The following is a 10,977-nucleotide window of genomic DNA, read 5'->3' on the forward strand; positions in this document are numbered from 1 at the left end:
CTTATTAAAGAATGGTCTATTTTTCCATAGGATCACTGAACATGCACTCCAGTGCAATGCATTACGTCACATAGGCGATTGTTAAAATATGTTTTGCTTAATTAGGAGGGCAGAGGAGAAAAGCGGCTGAATGTGAGGAATTTAAAAAAGCCTGTTCCAAAATATATTGCGACCCTTCGTACATATATATTTCACATGACCTGGATGAAATATTATAGTAGGTATTTAAACATGTCGAAGAATTATGTATTATACTAAAGTTCTCTTCCCAACAACAAAACATTTCAATTGTGTATATCGAGACCAGCTGCGGGTAAAGTTCGAGTAAGCGCGCAGGTGTGTGCGTGTGTGCGTGTGTATGTGCGTAAATCAAGGCTTATCGCTGCAGTGCTTGAAGAGACTCGAAGGCGCCGCCGAGTACGAGCACTTCTCCACGCAGGCAGCTAGCGCAGTGCCTGAGAACGGGTACACGGTGGCGGGGGTCTGTCCGAACGGGGCCAGTGCGCTCGGTACGGCCGACGTGAGCGTTTGGCCTTGGTTAAGGTACGCCACGAGCCGGCGCATCTCCTCCAGAGCCTGCGCTTGCATGAGGATGTAGTTCTTGGCGAGGAGCAGCGTGGCGATTTTGGACAGTTTGCGCACGGACGGGCTGTGTGCGTACGGGATGACGGCGCGCAGGCCGTCGAGAGCATCATTCAGGTCGTGCATGCGCCGGCGCTCGCGCGCGTTGATACTCAGGCGCAGAGAGCGCTGCTCCTTGGGTTTCTTGGCGGCCGGGTGCTTGGGGTCCTCTCCAAAGGCCGAGCTCTGTTTCCGAGCGTCCACATCGAAGCTGTCGTCGTCGTCGCTCGTGTGCTCGCCGCCGCTCTCCCCGGATTTGGCCGTCTGCGCCGTGAGGAAGTCTGCAGCAGCGGAGGAGGCGAGCGGGAAACGGGCAGGACTCGATGCACCGTGACCCGCGCCGAAGCCCAGCGCCGCTTGGCCGTAACGCTGCGTCAGGTCCAGAAGCGTGTCATTGCTGATTGATTTCAGCAGATTCTCCTCTCGAGCATTCATTATGAAAAAAACGGAAACGAATTACAAAAATAAAAATAAAATAAAAAAAAAAGATTAAAATCGGGAAGTGAAACCTTATCCGCCGCGTTCCTAGTCTCGATTTCTCTCTGCGCTTTCTCGCGCTGTCTTCTTGCTTCCTGCAAGTCCTCACGGCCGTGCCCAGAAACTGTGAAAGTTGTAATCTGAGTCAACCTTGCTCCAACCCGCTTCTTCCCTCGCGCGCCTGATCTGGTCACCTTACACAAGCATGTGATGTGGTAAAGACGCACTCGGTTATGATACGCGCACTTTAGACACCTCGTGCGAACTTGTGCGCGTGTCCTCGCTGCTGCGCGCGCTGCGTTCTGCCCTCGCCCTGGGCACAGTGTGGCGCGCGCTCCGTCCTACAAGAGCGTTAGTAAGAGCGCGAGGCCCCGCGGGATTACTATTCTGTCCAATCAGCGAGGCGTTTTAATTAAGAGGATTAGAAGCCTGCTGTGTCTTCATTGTAACCGCGAAAAAAACCCCCACAATAGGTGGACCGGACGAAATAATGACATGAAAGTGTCTGCAGTGAACTTCAGATATTAATATTTCTGACATTTATCAGCGATTTTAGACCAGCTAAATGACAAAAATACAAATTAAAAATACCCCTCTCTCTCTCTGTCATATATATATATATATATATATATATATATATATATATATATATATATATATATATATATATATATATATAGTTTAATCGGTTATTTGATCATACACCAGTAGAGTCTCATCATTGTTTTGTGAACTTAGACGATTAAAGTGTACACTTTGGAATACAATTTCATGCCTAACAGCAACAACAACAACAGCAACAACAACACAATGAATTAAAGATAATGTGTTATCGGAATGATCGTAAGAATGAGTTCAGGAACTAAACACAAAGTCTTAAAGAGCCTCCAGATTTGATCCCATACCACAGTTTCCGGCTTATTGCTGACCTTTACCCTTCTACTATGTGGGATTCAGTGGTTATTGTTGATGTGGGTAATTCTGTTTCCCTTTAAATATTGATGCTGACCCTTTCTGCTCTCCGGACTTGACTGATCCATCCTGATGCCCTGCCTCTGGATGGAGCTCTCATCAACTGAAGGCTACATTCTGCCACTGAGGACGACTTCAAGCAGTGCAGCCTGGAGATTGCTGAGGATGGTACTTACCATGGAAATGGTTTTGGACCTCAGTTCCACATGCACATTTTCGCTGTGGTTGCTGGGACTATGGTTACTGCGATGGCCTTAGGACTGCAATTACCACATACAATTTTGCACTCAAGTCTCCTTTAGTGAACAGTGGACTAGTTCAACAAACAGACTTCATATAAAAACCATAATGAACTTTCTTTTACTTTCACACTATCTGTTGTTACCCAGATGAGGAGGGGTTTCCTTCTGAGTCTGGTTCCTCTCAAGGTTTCTTCCTCTTATCATCTTAGGGAGGTTTTCCTTGCCACTGTCGCCACTGGCTTGCTCAATAGGGATTAATCCACACACTTAAAATCTGTATCCCATATTTATATATTTCTGTAAAGCTGATTTGAGACAATATCCATTGTTAAAAGCACTATACAAATAAAAATGAATTGATTTGAATTTAAATACAAATCAAGACCATGAATTCGTGAATTTGAGGTCATACCCGACAATTATTTTATTACAAGCCATAAAATTTTTAAAGCAGGCCCAGCTTTCATACTGTTTTGATGTGCAACGTCTTACACAGTTAAAGCAAAAAGGAGAAAACAACAACAACAACAACAAATAGGACATCATCATTCCAATGAGGGTCATACTAACTTATATCTGAAATCTGATTGCATTTTGATTACATTTTTTAATGGAGCTGAAATGAGGAAGTTGGACAGCTAAATGGCTACCGGTACCGTTAACAGTAGGCTATTTACCGGGACTAACTAAGTTGTTTTTATTTCCGCTTAGAAACGAACAGTGCAGCCTACACAGTGCTGGAGCATTGATCATAACGTCTAAGACAGCCTTAAAACAGATCTAAACACTTAAACGCACCTAAACAGTTAATCATACAGAGTATAAGTAGGCCACTGGGACACACAGCGAACCGTGTAGCATGAAAAGAACTGCAAACATGCTGCTACTGCCGCCGTGTGGTCGCTGTTCCACATTACAACACTCCATATAGCCTTGTCTGACTGACTTCCCTATTCACATGGCAGTGCACTACATTATTACAGGGCCAGGAGTGGACACAGGCTTATATATATAAAAGAACAGGGGCACCTAGAGGGAATTGACTCATTTTTTCCCTACTAGGCTATAGACATACCCTATAGTGGGCACATATTCTCATACACATAAAAAGCACCTAGACGGCATGTATAGGAAACCCTATAGAGCACTGCATCTCATTTTCTCCACTGGAAAGACACCAATTAGGGCACTTTATTATGTTTCCTCACATGTATGGGAACCCTATAGGGCATTGCATTACATATTCTCCACTGGAAGGCACTTCATCAGATTTTCTTATGTGTACTGGCACCCTAGAGGGCAATATGATACTTTTGTTCTGTTTTGTTTTTCAATTTGAAGGGCAGCAATTATGGCACTTAATCATGTTTTCTTCGCTCTAAGGGCACCCTAGAGGGCACTTTTTCACATGTTGTATAGGGACAACCTACAGGGCATTTTCACAGCAAATTGTGTTATCTGTGATTTCTGTCAAAGGTAAATCCTGATATTGTTGATACTGCTGTGAGAAATTAATTACAGAATGTTTCCTAGGCCAACATCTTTAATCAATTTGATGGTAGCTACTCTGTACATATAATATATGTATTGTATCCGCATATAAAATAATCTAATTATGTTGATAATGAAATGGGGGGGGGGGGGGGGCAGGGGTCGTGTTTAGTACATTTGCCTTGCACCTCCAGGGTTGGGGGTTCAAATCCCAGTGTGCACTGTGCCTGCGTGCTCTCTCTGTGCCTCAGGGGCTTCTTCCAGGTACTCTAGTTTCCTCCTCCAGTCCAGAGACATGCATTGTAGGCTGATTAGAATTCCCAAATTGTCCGTAGTGTGTGAATATGACGTCCAATGTTTCCTCTGCTCTATACCGCAAGCTCCCTGGGATACAATCCAGGCTCCCCATGACATAAATAGATAGATGGCTGGATAATGAATTTGGATTTTTAAAAATTGTTATTAAAATTTGATTTATTGATGCCATTAATAAGTATGCTGCAAAAAAAGAATGTATTAAAAATATAACTGTGGATGAATGCACCCCTGTGACAGTTTCGCACCCCGTCCAGAGTGTCAATCGTTTTGTGCCTCGAGTTCCCTGGGATAGGCTCCAAGATCCCCAGCGACCATGTGTAGGATAAGCACTATGGAAAATCATTAGATAGATGGATGGATGAAAGTAAAAACCTAAACTAATGAAAATCTGTGTCCCAAAATACCAAAAATCATTAAAATCGTCTTGACAAAAGGTTAAAACTTGCTTTTATAAAATATGATAGAAACATTTTCTTTTAAACATGATAGAAACATTCTTCCTTCACATTGAGGTTTTAAGAATTTATCAGCAAGAAAGCTTAGACAAGTTGGAAATTCAAAAAGTGTCCCAATATATCTGAATTCAGCATCAGAATAATATTATTTGCCATATACCTTTACATGTATTAGGATTTTTTTTTTGGTGTTTGGTCACAACGTGATAAATTCAACACAAACAGCTCAGACAATACAATAGAATTCACCCTAATTTTCCACTGAAAATACAGAGAGCACTACAAAATGCCTGCAAGCCAAATATTGAATTTTATGGTGAATAGGGAACCAGTTCAGACATGGCTTGTATTTTTGTGGCTTCGGGTCGATAAGTAAATTGTAATGCCTAGATTAGAACCTGAAAGGGATTCATGTAGAAATGTATAATTATCAAAAGAACACTTGAAGAATGCTCTTTTCTATGAGTGTACCACTCTCATACAGTGGAATAAGTATTCATTCCCTTTCCACACTTATTTCGTGTTACAACCTGTAACTGAAATGGACTTTACGTCTTATAAATGGGCTTTATAATGGAGATTCTTGTCATGAGTCTACACAAAATAGCACATAATATTAAAATCAGAGTTAAATCAATATATTGCCTTTTTTTAACAAATAAAAAGCAAAAAAGTTGTGATTGCTTCACAGAAGCAATTCACTCACCCCTCTTGCTGTGAAACACCTAAAGTAAGTTGAGGGGAGTGAATACTTATGCAAGCCACTGTATAACACAATACATTTTTTGGTCTTATAAGTCCATGGCCTAGAAGTAGGCCAAAATGAGTCTGGGCAGAATACTGTGGTGACTTATTTTAATATTCTTACACATTAAGGAAAAAAAAAGATCCAAAATATGGTTCTTCAAATATTCTTAAATTAGTTAAGAGTTCTTAGCTTCCTAACACAGTTATATCTGGAATCCATTCTTTTAGGAAAACATTCAGGGGTTCTCCTAGAGCAGTGATCACCAACCCTCTTCCTTTGAGATCTACCTTCCTGCAGGTTTCATCTCCAAACAAAATCTAATACACCTGTTTTAGTTGATCGAGAACTCCTTAAGGCAATGATTAGATGGTCAGGTGGGCACGATTATTTTTGCAGCTAAAGTCTCTAGGAAGGTAGATCTCCAGGAGGTCTTGCTCTAGAGGGACAACCAAATAACCTATAAAGGTTCTAGATTTAATCTTATTTTGTTTGTTGAGTGTAGATGAGATAACTGAATCCTATCTTTTTTAAAAACTGTTCTGATCTTAACAACAATAATGTTGTTTCTAATGCAAGTGCAAGAAGTTGCATGATGTTTATGTCATAGATTTTTGTATATGTAATTGTAGAAACGATCCTGACAATATGCACAGAAGTGCCAGTAGGAATTTTGAGCTAACTTAAAGGTTAATGTACTGAGACAGATCTGGGCCATTTTCATTTTCCTGGGCAATTTCTGTCCTCTAGCATCCTCTTAAGCCACTATCTTCTATCTAGATCAGTGGTCACCAACCCCCTTGAGATACCTTCTTGCAGGTTTCATCTCTAACCAAAATCTAACACAGTTGATCAAAAAAATTTTGAGGCAATGATTAGATGGTTAGGTGGCATGATTATGGTTGGAGCTAAAGTCTTCAGGAAGGTAGAGCTCCAGGAACATGCTTGGTGACCACTGACCTACATGCTATTGCTATGTGTGTGCACAAATGATTGAGCAACAAACATTTAATAGTTAAATACAGGCCAGGGAAAGGGGAAAATCACAAACCTGGCCACACAGTTTCCTTTCAGCCACTACACATGCATACACTAGTTGAGGCAGAGCTCCCTCTTGTGGATAATATCTACTAAACCCGAGGAAGCATGATTGAGCTACGTGCTGGGTTTACAGGCTGCTTTGCATCTAAACAAACAAACAAAAATAAATTAAAAAAATAATGTGCGTGCGTGCGTGTGTGTGTGTGTGTGTGTGTGTGTATATATATATATATATACAGGTGCATGTAAAAAAAAATTGGATATCGTGGAAAAGTTTTTTTTTTCCGAGTAATTTAATTCAGAAAGTGGAACTTTCATATATTCTAGATTCGTTACACATAAAGTAAACTATTTCAATCCTTTTTTGTTTTAATATTGATGATTACAGCTTACAGCTCATGGAAATCAAAAATCCAGTATCTCAAAATATTCTCATTTTCTGCTTTTGTAGAAGACCAAGGCTCATCCTTGCTTCAGTGGATAATCTCACCTGAATACTGTGGACTTGTACAGTGCTGTGAAAAAATATTTGCCCCAATATTTTCTTCTGTTTTTGTGTATATCACATGCGAAATAGTTTTAGATCTTCAGATCAAACAAAATACAACATAAAACAAAGGCAACCTGAATAAACACACAATATAGTTTTTTTATTTATTATTATTTTTATTGAAGCAAAAAAAAGTTAACCAACACCTATCACCAATGTGAAAAACTAATTGCCCCCTTAAACTTCAAATCTGGTTAAGCCACCTTTAGCAGCAATACCTGCATCCAAACGCTTCAGATAACTGGAGATCAGTCTTTCTTCTAGGACTTGGACTTACTCGGATATTCCCCTTTAGGATTTTCTGGTACAGAGCAGAGTTCATGTTTCCCTCAATTATTGCATGTTGCCCAGGCCCTGAAGCAGCAAAGCATCCCCACACCATCACACTTCCACCACCATGCTTGACCTTAGCTATGATGTTCTTTTTGTGAAAGTCTTTGTTTGGTTTACGCCAGATGTAACGGCACACCTGTATTCCAAATAGTTCCACTTTCAACTCATCAATCCACAGAACATTCTCCCAAAAGGTTTGAGGATCATCAAGGTGTGTTTTGGCAAAATTCAGAAGAGCCTTAATGTTCTTCTGGGTTAGCAGTGGTTTTCAACTCCCCACTTGCCTGGTGTCTTTCTGATAGTGGAGTCATGAACAGTGACCTTTATTGATGCAAGAGAGGCCTGTAGATCCTTTGATGTTGTCATTGGCTCTTTTGTGACTTGCTGGATGAGTTGTTGCTGTGCTCTTGGAGGAATTTTGGAAGGTCAGCCACTTCTGGGAAGGTTTACTATTGTGCCGAGTTTTTCCATTTGGAGATAATGGATCTTTAAGATCACTGTGGATCTTTGGAGTCCCAGAGCCTTTGAAATAGCTTTGTAACCCTTCCCAGGCTTTTGTATATCGTCTTCTTGCTCATCATTTTTGGAATTTCCTTAAATTTTGACATAGTGTGTTACTGGATAAGAGCTTTTAACCAACTTAATGCTGTTGAAAAAGTTCTATGTAAGTGTTGATTTGATTGAACAGGGTTTGCAGTAATCAGGCCTGGTTGTGTCTAGTCTAGCTGAACCCCATTATGAATGCAGTTTCATAAATTTGGGAAATTAGTAACTAGGGGGACAAATACATTTTCACACAGGCCCTGTTGGTGTTTGATAACTTTTTTGTTTCCATAAATAACATTATCATTTAAAAACTGTATTTTATATTTACCTATTTGCCTTTGTTTTATCTTAGATTTTGTTTTAATTTCTGAAACAATTTAGCATGTGATATACACAAAAAGAAAATAAATCACAGAACTGTGGTCATAAAGGCTGTCCTGTGCTCATCCCAGGACTCTGATTCACAATATGCTCATATTGAACATCCTTTCAACATATGTAGCTCTGTTTGACTTCATAGAAAACAGCTATAAATAATGTACAGTACTGTGCAAAAGTTACAGTATTTTCTTTAGTACAAACTTTGTAGATTTTTTTATTTTATGACTTCTATATTATCGAGTCAGTACAACATTTTTTTTAGATTCCTAAACATTAGTTTTCTAGCACAAAATTAAATGTTACAGAAGAATGTTAGTATGTCATTAAAGAAAGCAGCATATTACATGAGACACTTCTCAGACAAAAAACATAATGAAGGCTGCTGAGTTTTGCTGCAAAAATAAGAAGCAAGTGCGACAGTCAAAGTCTCCAGAAGAACCATGTCTGGTTCTGTAAGATGCTCAATAAAACGTACAGCTAATTTCCTTATAAAACTGCACTAATTGTACCACAGACTAATATATATATATATATATATATATATATATATATATATATATATATATATATATATATATATATATATATATATATATATATATATGATTTTTTTTTTTCACACCAAATATTGACTTCATTTCATTTACTATTTTAATGTAGAAACATTTAATTTCATTATTTTGAAGGCATCTTTGCTCCACAGCATTTCTTTGTATGTGCACAGTTCTGTGTATTCAGACTGTTGGTATCCAGTGTCATCTAGAACACAATGGGTTTCCTTTTAAGTCTGGTTCCTCTCAAGGTTTCTTCCTCATGGCATCTCGAGAAGGTTTTCCTTGCCACTATTGCCACTGGCTGGCTCATTTAAGATTTATATATTTTGTATATAGAGAAGGTGACTCACAATAAAATGTGACGTATGCACTTGTGTTTAATAAACACAAATTTCATTAGATTCACTATGTTGTATTTTTGTGTTCAGTTACAGAGTTGACATTCAGTCAGGGATGAATTACTGACTAGGCCTACTGGGCACATGCCCAAGAACCCTGGCCACTAGGGGGCCCTCAATGAGCATAGATTTGACATGAATTAATATGCCATTACACTGTCATACATAACACAATACATAGAACATGAGCCAATGAATGTAGTTACAGCATGTAAAATAAATTCAGAAATGTTATTGGTATGTGGGTCTGAATTTGTACCCAATGAGCAGTCAGTTAGGTCCTAACTGTTTTAAACACGTATTAATCAAGATTAGTTAAAATTTGTCAGTATTAGGTCTCTAATGATTAAGTAGGTGGGTTCAACATTTGCATGATTTTTTTTATTTAACCAATTGAGACTGCCCCCTTTCTTGCCCATGTTCATGAAGCTAAGCTGTTTATTTATTAAGGGCATTGCCTTACCTTGTTATGTAGATATGGATATTAAATGTTCCTAACCTTTGCTTTACCACATTAGGGAAGATAAGGGAAGATAAAAGATAAGAATATACCCCACCATTAGATAAAAAATACTTAGCTAACATTATGTTTAATGGGAGATCCAAATAAATAAAAACACCATGACAATATGTACATATATATATATATATATATATATATATATATATATATATATATATATATATATATATATATATGGCCACATTGACATGTGCAGTTCTCTTTCCTAGCTAAATAAAACAATTTCACAAGTTCTTAATAACAGTGAATAGTACGGCTGTCACGTCACAGCATGCTGCAAACTCCATTTCCCAGTAGACACCACGGCCTACAAACATGGTCGCTTCGGACTACACTGTTGAACTGTTCTGTTTACGGATGTGTGCCTTTGTGCTGCCTAGTTCATTATATTTGATAATCGCCTGATCATTGCCTGTTGACCTTGAACCTGCCTATTATTATTGAAGCCTAGCTCTTAGATAAGCATCTCCCCTTAACAGGATGTTGATTTATTATATAAACAACACTACAAATGCACACATTTTGGCTCATGCTGATTTATGAGAATGGCTGAGTGCCGTCACTGTCCAGTTTTTCTTTGTATTTGGTCTCAGAGAGTTTTCAGCTGCTGTTACCATTGTTATCATAGCATTGCTAACATAGATACAAATTATATCTAATATTATATACATTTCATGGTAGTTCATCCAAAGCATTGCCTTACCTGGCTCTCTAAGTTAAAACACACAGATCTCCTTGATTTGTTATGTGAAGCCGCCATTCAAACGTTTTGACGCTTTAAACAGATTATGTTTACATATCTGTCCAGGAGCAAAGTCACTAATTCTACATCCAGTTCATCTCCTTCACAAGTAACAAATTACCCCATATTGGAAAAGAGCTGCCGATATTTATTCTGGTTTTATTGTGTTTTAAAGCAACACGTATTTTTTCCTCTTTTTTTTTGCACAGCCTGAGATAACAAAATAATAATAATAATAATAATAATAATAATAATAATAATAATAATAATAATAATAATAATAATACCGCCTCCACCCTATGTGTGAAGTTAGCATTTTCTCCCCATGCTTTGGCGGTCTCCTCTGGGTACGTTGGTTTCCTCCCACAGTCCAAAGACATGTGCTGTAGTATGGTTGGCATCTCCAAATTGTCCATAGTGTGTGAGAGGGTGTGTGAGTGTGTGCAGTTGTTCCCTGTGATGGGTTCCCTAGGATAAGCTCCAGGTTCCCTGTGTAGGATAAACGGTACAGAAAATGAATGAATGAGTGGATGGAATAATAATAATAATAATAATAATAATAATAATAATAATAATAATAATAATAAT

At 38.6% G+C, this 10,977-nt stretch overlaps 1 protein-coding gene across 1 annotated transcript; it reads right to left on the bottom strand.

Annotated features, from left to right (window-relative positions):
- Window positions 1–330: 330 nt before the first annotated feature.
- On the bottom strand, window positions 331–1,493 carry bhlhe23 (basic helix-loop-helix family, member e23). Its single transcript, XM_017486538.3, has one exon. It carries the CDS (start codon window positions 1,054–1,056, stop codon window positions 370–372), a length of 687 nt encoding a protein of 228 aa, XP_017342027.1. The 5' UTR covers window positions 1,057–1,493; the 3' UTR covers window positions 331–369.
- Window positions 1,494–10,977: the final 9,484 nt, after the last annotated feature.

Source organism: Ictalurus punctatus, chromosome 15 (genome assembly GCF_001660625.3).
Source record: "Ictalurus punctatus breed USDA103 chromosome 15, Coco_2.0, whole genome shotgun sequence".
Taxonomy (NCBI): Eukaryota; Metazoa; Chordata; class Actinopteri; order Siluriformes; family Ictaluridae; genus Ictalurus; species Ictalurus punctatus.

Excerpts from the sequence above, each read along its gene's own strand:
- bhlhe23 (XM_017486538.3), bottom strand. The coding sequence starts at position 1,056 with ATGAATGCTCGAGAGGAGAATCTGCTGAAATCAATCAGCAATGACACG.